Source organism: Calypte anna, chromosome 5A (genome assembly GCF_003957555.1).
Source record: "Calypte anna isolate BGI_N300 chromosome 5A, bCalAnn1_v1.p, whole genome shotgun sequence".
In the NCBI taxonomy this organism is placed as follows: domain Eukaryota; kingdom Metazoa; phylum Chordata; class Aves; order Apodiformes; family Trochilidae; genus Calypte; species Calypte anna.
This window is the reverse complement of record NC_044251.1, coordinates 27,032,029-27,056,752: the sequence shown is the minus strand read 5'-3', so window position 1 is coordinate 27,056,752 and position 24,724 is coordinate 27,032,029. Positions and strand designations below refer to the sequence as shown.

At 38.4% G+C, this 24,724-nt stretch overlaps 1 protein-coding gene across 1 annotated transcript in view; it reads left to right on the top strand.

Moving 5' to 3' along the window:
• The first annotated feature begins 406 nt into the window (after positions 1–406).
• The window catches only part of PPP4R3A (protein phosphatase 4 regulatory subunit 3A), a 44,090-nt gene continuing 19,772 nt past the window's right edge, over positions 407–24,724 (top strand). The window contains exons 1-4 of the mRNA XM_008492396.2: positions 407–1,815; positions 9,932–9,987; positions 19,196–19,294; positions 22,106–22,723. Of these exons, the coding sequence (XP_008490618.1) occupies positions 1,674–1,815; positions 9,932–9,987; positions 19,196–19,294; positions 22,106–22,723 (915 nt within the window). The 5' untranslated portion in view covers positions 407–1,673. The remainder of the gene's footprint in view (positions 1,816–9,931; positions 9,988–19,195; positions 19,295–22,105; positions 22,724–24,724) is intronic.

Genomic DNA, 24,724 nt, shown 5'->3' with positions numbered 1-24,724 from the left:
AAAATAAAAAAAAAAAAAATAAAAAAGATAAAAAATCCCTTGCAAGAGACCGGCCCAGTAGTGCTCACAAAGCAAAGACACCCCAGAACACGGCCCCCGGTGCAGCCCGGGGAGGCGAGGGGCGGGACCAGCTCCCCGAGGACCCCGCTGCGGCGGGACCCGGGGCCGCGTCTTCGACCCCTCGGCAGACGGGCGGCTGCCGGCGGACCCCGCCTCGCCGCCGTGGCTGCAGTACCCGTGAACTCCGGGCTCCGCAGCACCCGGTAAGGTCCGAGGCGCCGCCAAGAGCGCGGGAAGAAGCGCGGCAGGCAGCGGGGACTCCGCGGCTGTCCCCCTGGGCTGGGCTGGGCCGCTGGACCGCCCCTCTGCACCCTAGGCCCGCGGTAACGGCCTGGTCAGGGCCCCACGCGTGTCCCACCCGCTCACTCAGAGTGCAATCCCGGCAGGGCGCTGCGCGGGGGCGGTGCTGGGCGCGGTGCCGTGGGGTAGAGGTGCCGGTGGTACCGCGCGGGACCCGGCGACAGCACCGACACCTCCCCGATCCCGCTGCCCGCTCGGGGCGGCTGGCCCTTTAAATGCTGGCGGGCGGCCCGTGCCGCCTCTGGCTGGGAGACCCCGCGCCTCCAGTTAGAGGTGAAACCAAGATGGCGGCCGCGCGGTGACTGAGGCGGAGACGGAGCTAGTGGGAGCCGGGCTGGACGGGCCGCGTTGCACTGCACCGTCGTTCCTCGGCAGGGCAGAGCGCCTCTCCGCCGCCCGGGCTGCTGTGTTCCTGGAGCGCAGCCACGTCGCAGGGTGCGCTGAGAAGTCGGGACTGAGCCGCCGCAGCACCGGGAGGAGGAGGAGGAGGAGGAAGAATATGGCGGCGTAGTCGGGCTGGGAGTGAAGCCGCCGCCTGTGACGGGAGCTCATGGGGGAGACGAGGCATTGAGCTCTCCCACCCGCTTCATCCCGCCTCGGGACAGGCAGTGTCCGCAGGCCACGGCCAGCCCCGGCGGGAAGGAGGGCGGCTCCTCGAAGCCCCGCGCTGACGGACGGCGAGTGAGGGGCTTTGGGCCTGAGCAGCTGCTGCACAATAGAGCCGAGCTCCAGACCGGGACGAACGGCCCCTCTCCCGCCAGACTTCCCCCATCCTGCTTCACCCCGGCTTCACCAGCCTCCCGTCCGCCTTCCTCGGCAGAGCCTCGGCCTCCAGGTTCGCGTGCTCCTGTCACCCCGGGCTGCCTGGCCGGCCGTTGCCACCCGTGCCATCTGCTGTCCACCGCTGCTTCGACTCCGGTGGATCCGCTTCTCCAGGATCCCTTCTTCACCGTCTCTCCTGTCTGCCCTTCATCCTGCTAGGAGCCTCTTTCCTTTCTGCTGCTCTCCCCTGCATAGTCTTACTGGCCTTTTGTGCGGCACCTGACTGTGTCTGGAGCAGCTCCCCTTTCTCATCTTCACCTCTTTTCTGTCCCCCTCTTCCCTTGCGCCCCCTGATCCTGTGTTCCCCTCGATAATGAGGGTCCCGTTGGAGCACTGAAGAGGAATAAGAGCAGCTCTCTTGGCGTGCCCCTGTGGGTCTGCGACCTTCTTTCCTGCTCCCCTCGTTTGAGGGGGGCATAGCCCCCGACCAACCTCCTGCTTCTCTAGCAACTGCAAGCCAGAGTGGTGGCTGTGGTGGGGCAGGCGGCAGGATGACTGACACCCGGCGGAGGGTGAAGGTTTACACGCTAAACGAGGACCGCCAGTGGGATGATCGAGGCACAGGGCATGTGTCCTCTTGCTACGTGGAGAGACTGAAGGGCATGTCCCTGCTAGTCAGGGCAGAGAGCGATGGTAAGTGTGTGTGTCTGATGGTACAGTCTTTCCTCCTCCTACCCAGAAAAGGAGCTGGGCTGGCCTTATGTCTGTAGCCTTAATGTTTTGCTGTCCAATTCAAATGTTATATCCAAAAGCAAGGAGGCACACACCATGGTTAGTTTCTGTTAGGCTAAGTGAAAGAAACGGAAGATTGCCATCAAGTGTGCTCATAGTAGGCACTTTATTCATAGTGAATACAGTGTTGCATACAAAATACTTCCAGGTCTTGTAAGTCTTGTATGGGTCTGGATATCTGTTGATCTATTACTAGATGTCTAGTGCTCTCCAGTTTCAAAACTGAGCGTTGTGATGTATCCTTCCACAGATGTTTCTGGAAACAAAACACTGATGAAAGAACTTGTTCAAAACTTAGACTAAATTTTTTTTAGTATAAATTTTTAGTCATTGGGTGGCTTGCACTCTCTTATTTATTCCCCTCTCCCTTTCTATAATAAAAATTATGCAAGACATTCTAAAAGCTATCAACAGTTATAAAAGTACAATTGTTATAGTAATAAAGAATCCAATGGACAGAAGAGTATTTTCAGAGATGCTCTTTTTCTATGAAATGGTAGTTCTCAGCCCTCAGGTTCGTCTTGATTATTGGTTAAGTAAGTCCATGACTGTTGTGATTGGAGTAGATTTTAAAATGTATACTTTGCAATATCTAACATACCATTTTGCTAGCGAAGTCTGTCAGCGCATGAGTTACTACTTCATTAGATGTATAGCTACTGTATCCAGTGACTTCTAGATCTGTCAACAGTAATTTTTTTTATTTGGCTTTTTTATTGTGAGAATTAGGAAAAAGAACTTAAATCTTAATGTTTGAGAAAGTTTTTATAAACTACAATAATCTCTGCAGCAAAGATCATTCACTTTTATGGAGGAATCAAACTTTCATCTGAGCATAATTTTCATAATTGAGCCTCTGATAAGTATGAATCTCAGGGTTTTGTAGCTTCTTGATACTTGAGGTTAAATTCATGCTTGATTTTGTCTATTTTACACTGAACATGCACGTATAGTTTGTCCAACTACATAGTGTAAGAGAAGACATTCAAAATGGAAATAGGCCTACTTTAATTTTAACATGAGGGAGGGAAGTAAAAAGGGTTATCACTAAATTTTTAGGCTAATCTTGACAGTATTTCGTTTTAGATAGTCCTGGCTGTCTACATGGCTGCCGTGTTTATGTTTAAAAATACGTCATGCCTTATACGCACTATACAATTTACTGATTTTTTTTTTTTTTTTTGATCTTAGAAAAGAAAGTAAAAGAACTGTAGTTCTTTACCTGCTTGTAAAGAAATAGCTCATTCAAACTAAAATCCCTCTATTGACTTTCAGTGGGATATGTGTGCTTAAGACTGATTAGAACCTGAATTGGACTTTTGTTGCCAGCTTATTTGTTCTTAAGAAACGTCTGTAAGAATGGAAAATAAAAATTGGTATAAATGATCCCAAAACAAAGATGAAGTTATACTTTGTATACTTTGCTCTAAGCAAAGCAGAACTGGCTCAGACTTATTAACTGCACCTAATACAGAGAAATATACTTAATAGGATACATACATCAGATTTCTCTCAAGCAGGATACACACACTTAAAGAGCACTGAATAATAAGCAGAGCTTAAGGTCTTAATTTAGTAGGTAGTATCAGTCCTGGTTAAATGTGCATTCTATTAATAGGCTACTTGTTCTAATGTGGTTGTGTAAACAGCTCATAAAATTTTATATATATTTTGTTTACTCCCAAAGTCAGTTTTTTTGTGCATTGATTTTGAAGGCAAATGCAGACATTTTTACATGTGAGCAAATGGTTTGGAAAAGGTAAAGCAGACTTGTGTTCTAGCTACTGTGCAATTTGTGTGTTTTGTCACATGCTATTTGAACTAAATGAAGTAGCTGACTGATTTTTTAAAATTTTTTTTGCGCTTTCAAAACATGCAAGTGTTGGGAGCCTGACCTCTGTGCCATTTGCCTCCATGTTTCCAAAGCATTCTTGTATTGTCTTTCTTTGTCAGCTCCTCCTCATTCTACAATGAAACTTCTTCCTTCCTCCTTTTCTGAATCCGCTTTTCTTAGCGTTTGAGGCGAGATTCATCCCATTCACGCAGGCATGTTCTTATTGGCTTCAGGAAGCTGACTGAGAACCTCGGGATCAGGCTGAAATTGAGGGCTCTGTTTCCTTAGTGAGGGTGGCGGTGGGGAATGTCCGCAGGAGCTCCTGCTCTCTATGGGAAATTCTCACTCCTGTTAAAGGGCCAGTTCGGCAGAGCACAGAGCAGCAGCGGAATTACAAAAGGAGCAGCCCGGTTCATCGGCTTACCACTGTTGACTAGCACATAGTTCAGTCTTTTGATTGTACAACTGTGGCTTGATGCAGGCCCATGGCTCCTTTACAAGTGGCTGAGATTTTATTGCAGGGTCAGAGTGTTCAGATAAGGAAATTATAATCAGTATGCCAAGTCCAAGGTAAACTATCATCTGGAATTAGAGCAATAAGAACCAAATAAGAGTGCACCTTTTTTATCTATAGGACTGGTTTGTTTTTTTCTTGGGTTGGTGTTTTTTGACACCATCTTAAAAAGAATTTAAGGCAGATGAGTAATTTGTATTTCTATCTGAGATGTTAAAGCTCCCAGGCACTAAGTATTAATAGTCATTGCAGGCAATTTGGAATGATCTGTTATAGCGATAAAATAATATTAACTGTTTTCTGATGAGATATATTATGCTTTGTAGTAAGGAATTGTATTATTTTATGCTTAAACTGTTAACTTTTTTCTCTTCTGAAATTTTTTTCTGTGATTTCTAGTTGCAGTGTGTTCCACTTGAATTTAGTTGAGCAATATTAAAATATTTTCCTACAAGTTATCACCTTTCACATTCTGTGTATATTAGGAAGCCTCTGATTTCTTACCTGTTTCTGACATGCAATTTTAGGCTGCTGTGGCCAGCTTCATTCTAAAAACGTCTATGTACGCATTGTAGATTTTCAGTGCATGAATTCAGATAGCTTTTAGTTTGTTTTGAGACCAGGTGACTGCAGTGACCTCTAAAATGAAATTTTCTGTTAAGCTAACTTGTGTGAATTTGAAGGCTTAAGCTTTTAATTAAAGCTTACTAGTCCTGTAACTAAAACTTTTTGATAAGCCAAAGAGAACTCCCCATTGGAGGCTGCGTTTACCAGCTATCTTTAAGGAGCTGTCTAGGAACTTCTGTTCACAAGTTTCAGTTTGCCACTTCTTAATGCTATTTGTTAATGACTTGTGCCACAGGGTAGACATCCACTTTGGTTCTTTAGACTAGGTACCAGTAATCCTGTAATGCTGGCAGGAAGTTTGCCAAAATTTGACTTAAGTTTGCTTTACCTTCCTCGAGCTAAAGGGATTGATTTTATCTGATTTTAGGAAAGCAACACAGAAAATTTTGTGGTTTTATACTCAGCTGGATCAGTCTTCTCTAATATTTGGGTCTGATCCTTCAGGTCTTCTTGAACCTTGATTTGAGCTGCTTCTTAATCCAGTTCTGTGGATTGATTCCTGTGATTCAGAAGCAGCTGAACTGGTTGCAGAAGTTAAACCTCTATGTAGATCTCGGGGGGGGGAATGTCTCTTGAATTAAAATTTCCATTTAAGCATCAACATGTTCATACTGGTGAACAGTAATGAGTGACACTGTACCTTTTGTCCTTTTGAAGAAGAATCCACAAAACAATTTAGTGGGAGAGGAGCAGTATTCTGTATCAGCAGGTCTCTTCCACATGTGTATATGTAAACACGTCTGCAGATTTGTTGTTAAAGGCTATGAATTGGGATATTTGATGGTTCTCTAATTATCTCTAACAACAGCATTGTATATCTGGATGTAATCTCTTTTGAGCAACTCTTTTCCTTATACATGCATTTCTTTCACAGAACAGGGTTATTATACTAACAAAAAAAACCCAGCTGTGCTATATTGCATTACAGTGGCAAATAACAGAATTCTGCAAATCAGTGTTTTCCTCATTATAGGTGGTTTCAGATATTACTTTCTGGCACCAGTGTATTGCAGTTACCCTTACAAATTCATTCAGGGCTATAATTTAGAAAATAACTACATCTGCATAATTTTGGGGGTTTATTAAAACTGTATCTTAAGGTGAGTTTTCAGGTCTTAATCTAATTTTGAGCAGTCATCAGGTCAATGAAGATGAATTTTTTTTGTGTGTATTTTTATAAAGTAAACCGGATATTCTTAACATAATCTAGGAAAATACCAAGAGAAAAATACATAAATAGAAAGTAGTTGTTTATGACAAATGGAAGAGTAAGCATATTGAAATATATTTAGGAATTAAAGCCGATACCGTCTTTGAATAGAGAAGAACTTAATTTGTAGTATGTTGAATTTCTGTAACCTTTGTGTAAAGGGTATATTTGTGTTACTGTTGCCTGGTTCCCAAAAGCAAGTTACAGAGACCTAAGCCTGCCTCATACTAGGCCAGGGGCCTGATGCTGTAAAATTTACTGTATGAAAATATGCTCACTGAACTAGCTAGTAGAATAGTTATTGATTTTGAGATGTTCAGCCCTTGGATTTGGGGCAGTTATAGATAGAGTGCACTTTAATAATATTTTCATTGTAATGAAATGTTTTAGTAATGTTTTCATCTCCAAATTCACATTGTACTAGGTACTGTTTGGAATGGTGAGGAATAAGTTCCATCATGTGGTAATGAGAAGCAAGTCAAGCCTTTTAAGGCTTGATTTGTCTTTCCTGAAAGTGTCAGGTTTAGTTGAGAAGAAAAAATGCTCTTTTGTGCTAAGTCTAGTGAAGAGGTCATTCTCTAGTGTCTGCTTTGAGCCTGGAAGATGAACTGTCTCCATTTTTCTTCAAGTTTACCTTTTTGAACGTATTTTGTCAAATGTGGCATTCAAGTTGCATGTGATATTTTGCTAACTTCCATGTCTGTCGATCTGTGTTCCACACTTAAAATACACAGAAATTCTCACTTGCTTTTAATTCTTATGAGATTGTAATTCATATTTGCTGTTACTAAAAAGAGACAGTAAAGACTTGCTAGGAGTTGGTCAACTAAATTAATAGGACAAAATAATACTTACACACTTCCTGTAGTTGAGGCTGAGGTTCTGAAACTCAAAGTAAGGTTGTAGTGAAGTACTGCCTATCACCGGTGATTGTAACAGGATGAGAATGAGAAATGGGAATGAGGAAATTTAGATTTCACTAGGCACACCCAAAATTTGAAGCTTGAGGACTATGGCCTGAGAACCACAGTGTATTTGACCCATCAGTAAAGTTCATCTTAGACGTTTTCTCTTTGTCCTGCTCTATGTTTGTGATGTTTTTTTAATTTGTTTTTCTTTAGTTGTGTTGTCACTGTTAAGTCAGCTTCTTTTGTTAACAGTGTTGTTGCAAGTAAGAAAACTGGAAAACTTTAAAAAAAAAAAAAGGAATGGGTAGTATACAAGGTTTTGGGGGAGTTTGCTTTTATGTTATCTTGTTTTCCCTTGAGGGCTATTTAGTTCAGTTCTGTTGTTGGATTGGATCTCAGTTTGTAAACAGCTCTTGCTGTGGGAGCAGTTGAGACAGTGATAGCTTCTCAAGCCAGTTTCATTTGTGGAGGATACTTGTAGAATAGACTTAAAAGAGGCAGCCATCACAGCTAAGTCACTTTGTTAATGAAAAAATAAGTAGGTATTTTATCACATACATAGTAAGATAAAGAATATAAAAATCCTTGGTAAAGCTCTTAAATCCAGGAAGTAATAATCTCTTATGAGACAGCAAACTGTTTGAATATTTATGTAATTTTGTTTAATGGTACACCACTTTTTCAGCAAGTGAAGTTCTGTAATCTGATTTTTCAGTCTCTCTTCTCACCCCTCCTCCAGTCTAAGATCTTTATCAATGACATGAACAGTGGGATCTAGTGCATCTTCAGCAAACTGCAGATAACACCAACCTGAGTGGTACAGTTGACATGGCCAAGGGACAGGATGCAATTCAGAGGGACCTGGACAAACTTGAGAAGTGGGCCCATGTGACCCTCATGAGGTTCAGCAATGCCAGGTTCAAGGTCCAACACCTGAGTTGGGGCAAATCCCTGGTATGAATAGAGGCTGAAGGGTGAAGGGATTGAGAGCAGCCCTGTGGAGGAGGCCTCAGAGGTGCTGCTTGATGAAATTCTCGGTATGAGTTGGCAGTGAGCACTTAGAGCCCAGAAAGCTGACCATATTCTAGGCTCCATCAAAAGAAGCAAGGCGAGCAGGTAAAGAGAGGTGATTCTGCCCCTTTGCTCTGATGAGACCCCATCTGGAGAACTGTGCCTAGCTCTCTGATCCCCAGCACAAGAAATTCATGGCCCTGTTGGAGTGGGTACAGAGGAAGGACACAAAAATGATGAGGAGGCTGGAGCACTTCTAGGAAACCAGGCTGAGAGAGTTGGAGTTGTTTTACCTGTGCAAGAGAAGTCTCCAGAAGACCTTATTGCAGCCTTTTGAGATTTAAAGGTTATAAGAAAGATGGCGACAGTCTTTTTAGCAATGACTGTTTCAGTAGGGCACCGGGTAATGGTTTTAAATTAAAAGAGGGCAAATTTAGGCTTATATACAAGGAAGAATATTTTTTTTTTACTATGAGGGTTGTGAAGCACTGGCACATTTGCCCAGAGAGATGGTAGGTGCCCCATATCCCTGGAAAAATTCATTATCAAGTTGGATGGGATGCTGGGCAACCTTATCTGGTTGAAGATGTCTGTGCTCATTGCAGAGGGTTAGGAACTAGAATATCTTAAAAGGTTCCATCCAGACCAAACTGTTCTATTAGTGAGTAGGGATTCTTCATTAAATGAGTGTGGGTATTTTGAATAAATGAAACCCATGGCATTGAGGATACTTGGTAAGCAAACGCTGGTTTGGGATATGTTTTTGCTGTGGATTTTATAATTGATATATTCTTCAGATAGTGAAAACCACTAATCATTGTTGATTCTACTATGAGATTTGGAAGTACAGTTTTTAAGTATACTTTTCAAATCCAAGTAATTTTTTTGTCATGTCTTCCAAGTTCCCAGGCTCTTATATTGGAGGTTGTTGAAGGATTTTAGTTTTTCTTTAGTGTAGATTTTTGTGAGGATATTTGAAAAATATTCTGGTAATATAAAACTGCCTTAGGGCAATAGTTAAGAAACTGAGAAGTTTGGACTTAAAGAATAAATTTAAGCAGGTAAATAAATGGATTAATGCCTGTTTATAGGTACTTGCAGCCTTATGGCTTAATTACAAAACTGACTTATCAAGTTAATTTATCAGTATTTGTTTGAGTATGTTGAGTGAAGTTCTGCAGATACATAAATTGATCTCATGGCTGTAAAGAGTCCCTCATGCACTGACATTTGTGCAGTTGAGCAGAAAGATGGATGAAGGGAGTGGTTGCCCCCAAAAGAAAAGCATTTTTAAGTGTTTTTTTCACTTAGATCAGCCCTCCCCTCCAAACCATTTAAATGAGATGCATTAGCAGTAATGCTTACGTAAAAGAGAGGCCAAGAAAACACTAGCATTAGAACAAGATTTCTGTTCTGGGTCTTAAATCAGTATAAGTTGCTGTGAAACCATTGTTCCAAAGTTTATAATATCTAAAGATTTTTGTTATTAGCAGTCACAATGGAGGCTGCTCTAAGCATTAGTCTCTAGGTATGCTTCCTAGCAAACTGATCTAAGTGTTTTAGCTGAACTTTAAGAACAAATACCACATGATTAGAAATTTTGTACAAAACTGCAGTGAATGATCTATGGAATGCAGTTGTGATCCTTTTGTGCGCTGGTTTGTTGCAAACTTTTATAATATCTAAAAAATGTGCCATGGAGGTCATTACTGAGAATAAGAAAGAGCTTAAAAATCCAGGCTTCAAATACTTCTGAATGTTCTGTACAATATGAAAAATATCTTAGAGGAAAAATGAAATAGAACTGTAGAGCATGGGTTTAGCAGGCTCATTGTTGGGAGACAGGGTGTTAATAGCTACTGGGGGAAAGAGTGATCCTACATGTGTAAATAACATGGTACTTTTTTTCCTAGGCTCTCTACTTTTGGAGTCCAAAATTAACCCGAACACAGCCTACCAGAAGCAACAGGTAAACAGTTTTTTTTCCTCATGTTTAAAGGCAGGTTCTTTAAGTTCAACAGTGCAGTATATTTTTTTGCCTCTGCTGCAACTTATATTGTATGTTCTTGTACAAAAAAATAGGAGGCAAAGTAGTTTTCAGTATTTTTGTTCATTTTGTGAGATGAGTGTGGTTTTCCTCTGCATTTTTTGGGTATATAGATAACTTGGTTTTACACCAAACAATGCTTTGGGAGGGATGGGCAAAGCATAGTTGTGGAAATCAAAAAGTAGCTGATATTCCTGAGGTTTATAGTATCTGAAATTTATACTCTGGTTTTTTTCTTATTTATATTTCAGATGCTACAGCTTTCAATGTATTTTATTTAAGAGAAGACTAGAAGGCTTTAAAGCTGTTTACATGCTTACCTTTGTTTGGCTTTTAGTTGGAAGATGGATCTAGGTTACTACTGCTTCAGAGCATTCTGTATATATAAAAGCAGCTTCTCACCTCTAGTTTGCACTTCCATTATTTAAGCCATACATTTTGGGCCCTAAAGAATGCCACTCTGATGGGTGAGAAGTGAATTGTAGATCTTGCACTTTGTTTCCTGTTCTTATCTCATGGATGCTGAGAAATTACCCTTAAAGGTTTAGAAATGTTGAACCAGATTGTAGTTTGTTGCCTGTCTGGTCAGTTCAGGCTTATAAAATTCTGTCAGGTACTGTTTAATATACTGAAACACTCTTCAGTTTTCAGCTTTACTAATTTGTTTTAAAATTAGGCACACTGTAGTTTTGCTCACAGGCAGATGCATTGGTTGTGTGGCTGCAGCTGTTTATAGGGTTGCATGTTGAACTGAATGGAGAGAACCAGTCTGGGTTAAAAATATCCTCCCTTAGAAACTTTAACCTGTGTGTTCCCCTTTATATAATTCATCATGCACCTTGTAAACAGCCTGTTCTGAGCAACTGGTAAGGACACTGTGGGGTAGAGGAAGTAAGAAAGGAAAAGACCAGCAAAAATGCTAATCAAACTAACTCTTAGTTGTAATTCTGACTAACTGGAAGTCATGGTTTTATGATGCAGTAATGCAAGCTCTAGGACTCCTAAAATCACATTGAGTATTTCACAGCTCTGTGTCATAAAGTGCTGACCTAGTGTGAACTTGATTTACTGGTTCAAATTTGTTTTAAAGAGCACTGAGGGGTAAGTTTTGTATCAGTAGGCTTTATGACAGATTAAATGTGAAGCCTGCTTAAAGTAGGCATAAAATTGTAAGATCAGTGTAAGCCACCACACATGCCTATCAATGCAACAGCATTTTCTATCTGTGCTCCTTGCTACATTGGGTCAGACATAAATTGTAGTCCATTGGATTGCACAAATCCAATAATGTAAAATATTTTTAAAACATGGTTAGAGAAATACAAATATTATTATTATGTCCTGTTAGAATAAGACTTTTCTTGTTTGACGAAGAAAAAGTGCTGTTCTTAAAGCATGTACTTAAATAATAGCATATTCTCAAATAGACAGGAATTGTTCATATCATTGAAGCAAAGCAGTTTCTAATATAGATTAAATTTCAGGCTCTACTCTGAGCCTTAGAAATGCCAATTTTCTCCTGGTGTGTGTATTAATTTGATTTTGTGGCATGTCATCTTTCATGTGAGGCCTACTCATTTTTTTCCCTTAGTAAAAGGTGAATTCGGAGTTTAAATCTGATTCTATATGAGCTAAGCTTGGAGTTTAGCAGCTCAAGGGAACAGTTGCTGCTTTTCAGCTCTGTTCCTAGGACTCTGAACTGCCTGAATTCACTAAAGCACAAGAAAATCAACTTGATGCTCCAAATGCTTCTTCAAAAACTGGTAACTTGTTATGCCAGTTGCTTTGTGTTCTTCAACAAGCTGTATAGATGTCTTTGCAGTGAAGAGTGAAGGTCTTCACTGGTGAAAGAATCTTCTCCCTGTGATGCACTGTTACTGACCACTGTCGCAGCCATAGTTCATTCTGTGAACACAATAGCTTTAAGATCTGAGTACAAATTTCCCTTGCTGCTTCTGCTCTGTTGGCATGTAAAACATCCATGGAAATAATAAAAAAAAAAAAGCCCAAAATGGTAACAAAACAGCAACTGAAGAAAACCACCCCAAAGCCATACTCTGTGAACCTGAGCTTCAAGTAAAATTTTGTCTAGTTGTCTGCTTTAGGTTTCCTGGTGATTAGGATTGAAAGTTGTGACTACTGTATGTTGTTGTTTGGTCAGGTCTCTGTGAACATGTAAATTTTTATCTAATTGGTGGTTGGTAAAACTGTCTGCTTTTTCTTTTGGGGAGAAAAATACAGAATAACCAGTGGTAGTTTCTGGATGCTCTGAGTTGTGTACCTCCTGGCAAACTCATCCTTTCATAACCTAAAAGAAAGGAATCTGTATGGGTAAAATAATCTAGAAAGAAAACAGCTTGAGAAACTGAAGTCTCATGGCTCTGAAAAAGCATAATATTTCTCATGTTAAGGTACTGTTTGTAGGCAGAAGATTCCTTCTGAAAAAGCAGAACGTGCATCATAGAGCCACCAGCTACCTGACTAGTCTTAATTAATGCTGTATTATAAGTTATATTGGTATTCTTATTTTAAAGTGTTAAAATAATGAATGGTCTTATAATTTATGGGTTTAGTTATTGTAAAGTAGCACACAGCTTAAAGGCAAACTTTGTTCTGTAAATGGAGTTAGTTAAACAATCTGCTGGACCACACATAGATTACTTTAGTTTTTCTGTGGTTTCTGGACCACACATAGATTACTTTAGTTTTCCTCATCTGTTGTTGATTGTTCTCTTAATATACTAGTAAAAGTAAAAGGTATTTTCATTGCAATGTCAGTGGTGAAGTCAGTTTTCACAATTCAAGCCATGCACCAGTTGTTGTGGTTTTGGATTTTTTTAAAGAAACCAGTAATATCATGATTCCAGAATGCCAGTGACAGAGGTACTGTTCCTAAACAAGTGAGGCTTATTCAGAAAATGAATAATTGCTCTATTGTTGTAGGGCAGCACACCTCTTCCTCTGCAACCTTAAAAGGCGGAATAAGCTCTGTGTACATCACATTTTATCTTAAGGAGAACACTGATAAGGGTGTGGACTGGGGTATATACTTTTCAATGTACTTTCAATATACCTTCACAACAGAATTTATGACTTAAACTTTATTTTAGGTACATCCATGTACATGCTGATGTATGATGATGAAGTATGTATTGCATCCCTTTCTGTACCTGAAACAGGCAGACTAGGGTTGATGATTGCTTCCACCGACGAAGTCTTGTTTCCACAAGAAACTTCAGTATCTTGTGGCTGCTGCTATGTAGCTCAAATGGGGCTGACCTTTAATGATGGAGAGCAGACTTTATTAATAACAAAGCTAAATTTTGAAAAAATTCAGAAAGGCACTTAGAGCAGAATGCTCAGATAATACAGATCTTTCTGCCCTTGCTGTCAGGACAAGCAACTCAAGAGTGAAACCATTTGAATAAAATTTATGCCTGTTGTAGCTAAGATACAAAGTGGTTCTCTGGGGTGAGAGGAGAAACAAGGGAAGTGAGCGCTGTTGGCTTTGGGGTGATTTTTTAAAAATGATTTTTAATAATTTTAGACCACATATTCCTTTATGTTCACTGTGTTTTCCTGCAAAATCTAATTTTCTGCTGGTTCTGGATATGTCACTGTGCCAGTGAGTTGCAGTTCTGTTGTAGAACTAATAAACTAATTTTATTTCTTACGGTTCATGGAAATGCAGCTGTGAAATCAGTTACTGAGAAGTCATGTATGATTGTTGAGCTTTCAGAGAAGTGACTAGAATACATTCTGCCTAAAAATTGAGGGTGCGTTTGTGTTACTCAGTCTTTTGTTAACTTATTAGCATATTCAAGTTCTAGGTGAATGAATGCACAAAACCAAATGCAGAATTGAAACCTTGTGTTTTATTTAAGCTAGTGTAGGGTTTGGAAAACTTCCCTTAGGAGGAGCGACTGAGGGTGTTGGGGCTGTATAGTCTGGGGAAAGGGAGGCTGAGGGGAGACCTTATCACTGTTTCCAAATATGTGAAAGAACGTTGAAGTGAGAGTGGGGTTGGTCTCTTCTCACTGGTGACAGATGACAGGACAAGGGGAAATGGCTTCAAGTTGCATCAGGTGAAATTTAGGTTGAATATCAGGAGAAACTTCTTTACAGAAAGGGTTGTTAAGCACTGGAACAGACTCCCCAGGGAGGTGCTTGAGTCTCTGTCCCTGAATGTGTTTAAAAATTGCCTGGATGTGGTGCTTGGGGACATGGTTTAGTGGTGGGTCATTGGGAGTAGGGTAATAGGGTTAGGACAAGGCTGGACTTGATGATTTTGAAGGTCTTTTCCAGCCTGAGCAATTCTATGATTCTGCAATTACTTGGGTGGGGTTTTTTAGCCTTAAATTCTGTTGCAGCCTACCATACCAACTAGATGTATTTAACTTTAAAAAACTGGGTAGTGTCAGTAGTTTACTTCTTAAGCAGGGATGCTTAAACTAAACTTTTGACTGTAAATAATTAGCTATCAAGATGCTGAAAGGTCATTTGGTGTGTCCAGGGAAGTGTCTGTAACTGAACAATGTAAGGGCTTAATTAAGGTAGACTAGCAATCAGGCAGTCCAGGAGGAAAGAAACAGCCTTCCTCTGGATTTTCTATAGGACCAGAAAAGTATCATAGGCTTAAATCATTTGAGGGCTAGTTGAAGGAGATTAATCTGGTGGTTAAGAAAGTAAACTAAATCTCACAGGGCTACCAAGAGGGTATTTTGGAGCTACAAAGGAGGCAAGAATTCTATCTGGACATGAACACCAGTGAGAGGACATTGTCAAGCAAACAGGCTTTTTTTATTTTATAAATTTAGGAAAGAAATCTTAAATAGTTTTATGCCAGGATTGAGTCCTGAGTAGTAGTTGCTCTGTCATTCATTATGAAAACCCAGGGCTTGCTTTAGAGATTGTATGAATGCTGTACAACTCACTTGCTAACCAGCTTGCTAATAGCAAAATAAAACTGATTTGATGTCTAATAAAAGCATGACTTCTATTGAGTGTTAACAATGAGAACTTGAGGCTGTTAGTGTGTATTCAGCAATCTTTCTATTTAGAAAAGTAAGCTTTTTTGAATTAATTTCAGAAAGTGAGAGGAAACCATATGGTTGCTACACTAAGCCCTGTTCCTCTTACGTACAATTGCTGCTGCTTCCTATCCTTAACTATTGCAGTGTATTTTTGAAGGTTAGCTTCTTAGGATTGAAGTCTCACATAAAACTGTAGTATGCAGTAGTGCTCCCTTGAAAATCTCTAACCAGAACTTGTTCGATATAAGCTTGAAGCAGTCAGAAGCAAGACAGGTAGCTGAGAAATCCCTGATTGTACTCTGAAGAAGTTTTGCCTCAGGCTGCATCTTTAAGCATAAAAGTATAAAAACCAACCACCGTTGGTAGAAATTATAAATACCTCTTTATGGCAGTGTTAAATATGTAGGTCTTGTAGAAAGACCATGCTTAGAGTTTTTGCATAAGATAAAGAATTCCTGATTGAGTTGTCAAAATGAGCACCAATGTGAAAGACAAATTTGCATAAATGGTCTTAAGGAAAGAGCCAGTCCTGTATGTGCTAAGGTAGTGATGATATGCGCAGCTGGCATTGTTGTCAGTATTTTTTGTGAAGCAGCAAAATATTTTCAAAGTTGGAATAAGATTGTGAACTCTACTTAAGTGGTTTCCTGATTATCATCCTATTTAGAAAAGATCTGGCCAAGAATTTTACTGTGTCTTGAAAAATCTGAGGAGCTAGAATTCTTGCAGACCCTTCAATGATAAAACATTTGTCCATGTTTATGACTCAGTTCCCTCAGTGTAGCTATGATTCAGTACTGCAATTTCACATTTTAATTGTGTTTAACAACTAGCTAGATAAGAACAAATTTTATATGTTTGTTTTAGTTATCCCATCCAGTTCCTTGTCTAGAGGCTAATATTTTGTAATTAAAAAAAAGTGTTTTTATGAAGCAGAAGCAGAACTGCTTTTATGGATGATGTTAGATTTTATTCTCAAAGTGGTGTAATGTGTAAGACTTATCTCCGTACCTCTCTCACCAATAGCAACCATTACTAAGCATATTCATTTACATGCTTGTTTTCTCATGGAATGGAGGAGGCAGTCTGAAGAAATTTCTGTTGCTTTTTGAAATTGTAAGAAATAATATTTAACATTTGGTAGCAACATACAGTCCTGTTCTACATCTGAGAGAGAAATCCAGAGTATTTAGAGGGCTCAAATTACAGTAAGGAATTCAAGATCAAACATATAGAAAGATTACTTTAAGTAAAACAAACAGAAAGTAGACTTGATTTAGGTAGGGTTTTTTTATTTTTATATCTAGAATTTCCTTCAGTCACTTTTCCCTACATGCATAAGTCTTGTAGTGCTCCTCTTCTGGATGATTACAAGCTTTGTAGGATTAAGAAAAAGGAATTAGATTAACAGCTGTCTGCATTTAACAGTGAATTTAAACTTTGACTGAACTGTGTCTTATGCAACAGAGAGAAGTTCTTTTCTCCCTTTGTTTCCTGCTCTCTTTTTAAAATAGAGGCAAGAAAGCATTTATAAACAAATACTCAATTACTAAAGATCCAGGGAGTAGCAATTGATAGATTTCTGTTGAGATGCTGTTATAACTCTATAATATGAAGTCCTTGTGTGATTAGACAGCAAGTAACTAATGATTTCAAATTGTTAATTCTGGCAATTGGAAAATACTTTTTTGATATTAATAGATGAAATCTCAAGATTATTGTTCTGCTCAAATAATTTCCTTCAGCAATTTTTTTGTTTTATTTTCCAAAGAAGCAGCAATTAAAAAAAAAATGACTGTTTAGAGGTGAAAATATACTGTCTGAACTTGGATTTATGATAGTGATGGTGATCTTGTTTAACTGGAACAGTTGCTATGTTATGGTCAAATGTGCTTTGTACATCTCTGACTATAGCTTTCAAAAGCAGTTTTACTGTTGTTCCTTCCCTTTCATTTTTCCTGCATTTGTTTTCGTCCCTCGAGCCCTCCTCTCCTCAGAGGAAAAAGACAGACAGACCTATCTTGGTCTATTGCTGGATTTTATACTGAAACTTGAACGTTTTTCTTGATTCAGTTGCTCCCAGTACTGTAAAGAACACTGTCCTTACTTGTGTTCTTTTTGTAATTTCACTTTTTATTAGTCACATTCTTTATAGAGAAGTAAATAAATTTTCATATTCTTTTGGAAACGGCTTGCTCAGAAATCTAACTGCTTTCACTCAAATGGAAATGTATTCAAATAGGAATGTTTTGAGTGCTGCTAGGATCTGCTTAAGATTTAGTATTAAGGTGGTGTATTAAATAAAATGAGCACCCCTTAGTAGGGAGCTGATGAAGCAGTGGCCTTGAAAATTACTGCAGTATAAATACTAATTACAGAGATTAATCAATTACGTTTTGAACCTGATGCATACCATCATTACTGCAGTAAGGTATGTGCAGGCTTTAAATATGAATAAAAAAAAGACCATTTTTCATTTGGATTTTTCTGCATTTTTGTAAACTTATTTTTCTTATGTAGGAGTCAGCAGTACTAGGTGCTGTCAATCTGTTATTACCAGAGTATTTGCACCATGTCCTGTCTTGTAGAAAATAAACTATTAATTGTGACTTTCTTCTTCCTTTTGTATTTTGGAGGTGGTCTTCATAAATCCCTTTCTTCTGTGTACCACCTCTTCCTCAACCTTTGGAAAAAGAAAAGGTAAACTATTTGCCATTTGCAAGGTAAAGCCACCAGTGCCTCTGAAGCAGTATAGCTTCTCTGGTAATGGCAAATTGATTATATTGTATGGCTTGACTGAATCCGAATGGAGTTAGCTCATCATGCCATTTAGATTATATTTAGTTTAAGGAGTGCATATCGACACTGAAATGTAAGATTTCTCTTTCTCCTCAACATTCATTTTAATATTTGAAATCAGTGAAGCCTAATTAAACTGTCTTAAATTTTACAAATTCCTGGCAGCTTAGGGTGCTTTTGCAGCTTTTTAAAATTAATTCATTTGGGAATAATCACTCTTAAGAAAAAATCTGCACTCATTCAAGCAAGAATACTCTATGGTTCTCATTGAAATATAATTGGAAAAATTCTCATGCCAATAGATGTCTTCCTCTAGTGAGTAAATTAGTATTTTACCACTTAATTGAAAAAATGTCAGTTTCATGGAGCTATATATAGTTACTGTGATTGTATTTGAGCTAGCTGTTTTAGGAAGGCAAAATTCTTCTAAAATAAAACTTAATTCTATGTGTAAATAATGCAGATTATATTTTCCTCTTTTATTATTCTAACAGTTATTTAGCAAACTGTCTGTAAACTAGTGCATCAGATACCTTACTAGTGTGCAGTATTGCTGTTTGCTCCATCAATTTTCACTTCCATATATTGTTTTTGCATGCAATATGAAGTCTCTGGGAAACTTTTGAACTATTGTAGTAAGCATATGGGGATCTTAAGTGTCTGGGCAGTAAGCATAACTAAGCAGTTTCAGGGAACTTCGGAAATCTAGGATAAAACATCTTTTCAGAATTGTACTTAAAAATGTGTGTGATTCAGTGTAATAGCTCTGCATACTCTTGGGCAGTTAACTGTGTGCTTATTCAAGTTTCTGTTCTTTTTTAAACTTTTTAGTCCTCTTGGCTTTTTATGGAGCTGTTCTGTGCACTAGCACAGTGCCTTCTGGAGCTGGAAGAAGAATTATCGTAACTTTGAGCCTACAAAAGATGTGCAGTTTTGTGTCATCTAAGTGAAACAAACAACAGAAAAAACAACTTGTTGCTTTTGGTAGTGATTTTCTCAGAGGATATGTTGGGGTAGAAGTACATATTTGAGGTCAGCCTTTTTGAGATTTACAGTATTATGGCTATGTGAATTAGCTGCTAAAACTTTCTGTAGCTTGTTGGAACTTCCTTGTTCTGATTTATGTGGAAACATTTTTAATCTTAAGAATGTCAAATTTACAAAGTATGATGGTTATGCTTGCAGTGTAATAATTAGGTGTCAAGCTGTATTGATTTTAGAATTTTACTCTCTAAACATAATCTAGGTTTGTGAGATCTGAAATACATTGCCTGAAAATACTTTTCTTGTCTTTAAAGGATACTTTGATTGTGTGGTCTGAAGCTGAAAATTATGATTTGGCACTTAGCTTTCAAGAAAAAGCGGGATGTGATGAGATATGGGAAAAAATATGTCAGGTAAGTTTGATCTGTTGAGACACCTAAATCATCTTAATGTTTGTCCAGGATTTTTAGACTTCTGAGAGGCAAATCTGTACACAATAGATAAGAATTAAAAACTATTGTCTTAGCCCCAAATTTTGTATGTTTAACTTTGAAAACTTTCTTCTTCCTCCAGAATATTGTTGTGAACTGAAACATAGCTTATATTATGAGGGATTTTTTTAGAGCTTTTCAAGAGTTTTTCAAGCTTTTTAGAGATTTTCACGACTCTCTGCTTAAAGTAGCTTTTAAATTCAAGTATTTCCTAAGGAAACTTAGCTCAAAATGATTGCTTAAAAATGTAAACCCAGAATTAAAAAAAAAATGCGGAATTCTGAACAATAAATTTCATAATTCACTTTTTCCAGGTTGGATAGAAGGGAAAAGTTTACCTCTCTGAAGTTTTACTGTAGAGAGAAGAATGTATGTGAGCTCTCACTAGACTTTATGATGTCTTTCTCATGGATTTAATCATATCTTACTGACATTTTTCTTTCTATACTTATTTTTTCTTATCTGCTTTTTCTATTTCAGCTCGGGAATATTTAGTTCCTCAACAGGACGTTTTCCATGTAAATGTGACAGTGTGCTTCTGTTGACTGTCAGGGTGTGACAGACTGGTCTGATAGATGAAGTAGGAGATAGCTTTATGCCTTTATTATCACCTTAAAGCTGTAATTCTTTAAATTTTTTTTAAAAACTCAACAATTTATATGTAGCATGTATATATTTTAATATGTGCTTATTAACTCTGTTTTTCACTATGACTGAATGACTATATAATCATTGAATCAGTATTCTTTCTGGGCAATATTTCATAAGTATCAACAATACCCAGAATACTTCAGTTAGTATATTCACTGATGTTAGTTCAGTGTCAGTTCTTGTTTGGTTTTTTTCTTGCATTCCAAGATTTACAACTTTTCTTAGTTTCTATGCTACATACATAAGCTGGTGAAGGGTCTAGAGAAGCCGTATGAGGAGTGGCTGAGTGAACTGGAGTTGTTGAGCCTGGAGAAGAAGAGTCTCAGAGAGGAGACCTCATTAGTCTTTACAACTTTCTGAAAGGAGGTTGCAAGTAACAAGTGACAGAACAAGGGGAAATGGCCTCAATTTGTGCCAGGGGAGGTTTAGATCAGATATTAGGAAAAGATTCTTCACTGAGAGGGTTGTCAGGCACTAGAACAGGCTGCCCAAGGAAGTGGTGGAGTCACCATCCTTCGAGGTATTTAAAAGATGTGTAGATGTGGTGCTTAGGGACTTGGCAGCTCTAGGTTAACAGTTGGACTTGATCTTGAAGGTCTTTTCCAACCAAACTTGTTCTGTGATTAGGGTTTTTTCTAAATTTGACCAGTTCTCTCTGTATACTCTCTCTCTTTCTGTTCTTAACAAACCTTTCTCTCTCCAGTGTCTTTTGGAGTGTCTTACTGATTTCAGAAAGAAAGCAAAAGAAATCAGGTTTCATAATTGCCTGTGTATAGGTCATTCCTTTTCTTAGGAATGAGTCTTTTCAACAGATTGCCACTTCATGTAACAAACATTTCCAGGAAACTCAGTGAAGTACCCAAAGTTGGGGATAGAAAAAAAAATGGAGAGAAAGGGGAAATTGCATTCTTGGGAAACACCCAGATAAGGAGCCCAACTTCCTTAGACTGTATAAAGATCTAATAGTTTTGTTAGAAAACAGGGTCTTTACATCCTGTTTTGAGGCCATGCTATTGTATTTGTGTCTAGTGTATTTTAAAGATCTTAAGCTTCCTCAGTCACTAGAACTTCTTCTAAAAAGAAAACTTTGATAACACTTACACTGGAGGTGGTTGCATATACATGAACAGAACAGTCCATGTGTTTTAACAGCATTCTGCATTTTAATCACTACAAGCTTGTGGTTATGCATGAAGAATTATTTCTCCCAAATTTTTTATGATTTTCAAGATAAAAAAAGACCAGTACCTTTTACTTTTAAAGTCTTCAAGTATATATTACAACTAAGATGTCATTAAAGCTGAAACTCTCTGGTGGTGAAGTATCTGTGTCTATTTTTTTCCAGTAATGTGTGCTCTCTGCAGTTTGCTTATTGTATCTCTAGAGAGATCTTTGCAGGTCCTGTGCCTCGTTTTTCTGACAGCTCCAGATTTCCACTTTTCTCATTAATGTTTGTTTGTGGTTTTCTGTTCTTAAGGGGGTTCTGTGCCTCTTTAGAGTATTTGGAAAGTGCACAGTAACAGATTTTGACTTGAAGCTCTGCAGAACTGAAAACATCAATTAAATTAACAAGACTGGCCTCTCTCCTCTGTTTGAGGTAGCAGAAGCTATGAAAAGCACCAAGAGCAGTTAAACAGCCTATAGACAAAGCTATCATTGCAATAATGTAATACTGATATGCATTTGAAAATCTGTCCTCGGAGAATAGACTGGAAACAAACAGCATGGTGCAGTAGTCTATCAAAAAGTTGTTGTACATACTAGTAATTGCGAGTTTCTTTTTTATTGAAATACTCAGAAAATGTAGCATTTTTCCTTATTCTTCCGTGGTTTTATAGAAAAAAAAAATCTGCGGTAGAAGCAATTTTGTAAAGGAAACAATTTTGTACAACTTTCTGCTTGAAGAAATCTTTTAATTATCGCTTATTTTCCAAAGCATCTGTGCTAGCATCAGACTTATATTTGCACTTCTATTTTGGCCATGCAGAGAAGCAGCATGTGAAATTTCAAATGATTTTTTAAAACAGTATTCAAGTAGCAGAAAACATTGAACTCCATTTTTTTTAACACGTTATTTTGTAGGTTCAAGGCAAAGACCCTTCTGTCGATATTACTCAGGATCTTGTTGATGAATCTGAGGAAGAACGTTTTGATGATATGTCATCACCTGGTCTAGAATTGCCATCTTGTGAATTAAGTCGACTAGAAGAAATTGCAGAACTTGTGGCATCTTCACTGCCCTCACAATTGCGTCGTGAAAAACTCGCACTAGCACTAGAAAATGAGGGCTATATTAAGAAGCTCTTAGAAATTTTTCATGTCTGTGAAGACTTGGAGAACATTGAAGGACTACACCACTTATATGAAATTATCAAGGGAATTTTCCTTTTGAACAGAACTGCACTTTTTGAAGTCATGTTTTCTGAGGAATGTATAATGGACGTAATTGGATGTCTAGAATATGATCCGTCTTTATCACAGTCAAGGAAACACAGGGAATTTCTGACTAAAACAGCAAAATTTAAAGAGGTGATTCCTATATCTGATCCAGAGCTGAAGCAGAAAATACACCAGACATACAGAGTGCAGTATATTCAAGATATGGTCCTACCTACTCCCTCAGTTTTTGAGGAAAATATGCTATCAACACTTCATTCTTTCATCTTTTTTAATAAAGTGGAAATAGTTGGTATGTTACAGGTAAGTTTCAGAATTTGTCTTTTTATTTGCACTTGGGCAAAAAAAGTTGGATAATTTTTCTTAAATTGAGGTACTTCAGTGGAACCTTCACTCTGATTCTGAAGTAATTTTGAAGTATGACATAAAAAGCATGGACATGAGTACAGAGCTGTTAGATGTATGGTAAATTTCAGATTTTGTACTAGGTTCTCTAACATTTAAGTGGAGAAAACATACAGAATCGTCAATGGGATTATTGGAATGAATAATACTGTTTGCCTTTAGAATGGTTTTTTGGGTTTTTTCTATATTTTGAGACATTTTAGGCACTAACTACTAGATATTTTTTGCCATGTTACCATGAAAAAAAAATTTGCCTTAATTTCCCAAATATGATTGATACTAGGATATAAATATTTCTAATTTTGAAGTAAACAAAGTTGTTTGGAAAGTGCAGGATCAGAACATAACATTACCTAAGGACTTGAATGTTTTCTTAGTTTGTCTTACAAGTCCCTAAATAATACTGCTTGGAATTTTCAGTTTCGTTTTTCTTACTGCAAATATAAAAAGATTACATGGTGCTTTATATATCTTGCCTGTGTTAAGTATTCTGCATGAAAACCATGAACTTGCTGAGTTGTGTAGAAATGAGTGACATTTCTGTAATGGAACCTTCCTAAAATTTTCAGATGCCTTAGTAAAGTGTTAAAGCACATGAATTTGTTGTTTGTTGTGGCTATTTATCATTATCTTAATTCTCCTAACATTTAATAAATGAATAGTCACAGTCTGTAGGGGCTGCCTAAGTGGGAAAAGTGCTGGATGCTACTGATTAACGTAATCATTTTTATTTTCAGTTGAATTTCAGAATGTACCCTCTTTAGTTTCATGGAAAACATAACAAAGTAGAATGAAAATTCGTATGGCAAATCATTGTCAAAACTTGACCTCCCAATTTGTCATCAGCCATACACTCAGAATTCTGAGTGTTTGATCAGAATTCTGATACTGTTTAATCCCATCTCTTGGAGCTTTAATATGTTCTGCCTACACATGCAGTATTTGATAAGCAGCCAGATGTGCCACATGTCACTCAGGCCTGGCAGCCAAAAAGGTGGCCTCAGTAAGTGGAGATGGAGACCAATACTTGTTGGAGGAGCCACTGGAGACCTGGTGGGAACACCTGAGGCATCTTCAGTAGTATTAGGCCTCAGCTTATGTCTGACTAAACCAAAGTCTTTATGTCTGTATGTGGGTCCTTGATAAATGAAGTCAGAAGTATGTATCTGAAACAGAAGGTCTTAATAATTCTGGAATTTGAGAAAGTTTACAAGTTTCAATTTGAGGGTGCTGAAAAAGATGGAGTTTAAAGGCCTCAAGTATCAAGTATGGCTCTAAAATATCTTGGCCCCTTTGCAAGGGTTGCTAAGATCCAAGTCCTGAGGGTGATAGGTTTTGGCTTCTTGAGGAGGATGGGAAAAAATTTTCAGTAGTTTTGGTGTCAGTGGCTGATTCTGAAAGGGATCTTGAACTTGGAAAAAGAAACTGAGCAAGGAGACCTGCAGGACCTGATTCTGCAGAATCATTAAGAGAATTTACCTGAAATCCCAAGGTAACTTGATCGAGGACTAGTGACTGATTTTGGGGTTTTTTATCTCTTAGAACCTATGTTAGGCTGGTAGATTTAGAGTAAGTGTAGGTTAGAATATCAAGAGTTAGTGTGTGGTTACAAAACACTAGTCACAGTTTACAGTTGAAGGCTTCAATTTTTAATTCATTGTGACCACAGGTTTCTGAATGTTATTTCACTTCTGTAGCTGTTGTCTTTGGTTTGCAATAAAGTGTACTTCCTATGTACTAGAGCCAGGAGAATTATCATTGCATAACCTTAAAAGTTCCATAAATATTTCAAATTGTTCAAGCATGTTTTGCACCTCTGAGGAGCTGAAAGTGGTGGTGCACAAGGAAGAAAATGCATCCTGTGTTAAACTGCATTTCCTGGTTCTTTCATAGTACAGC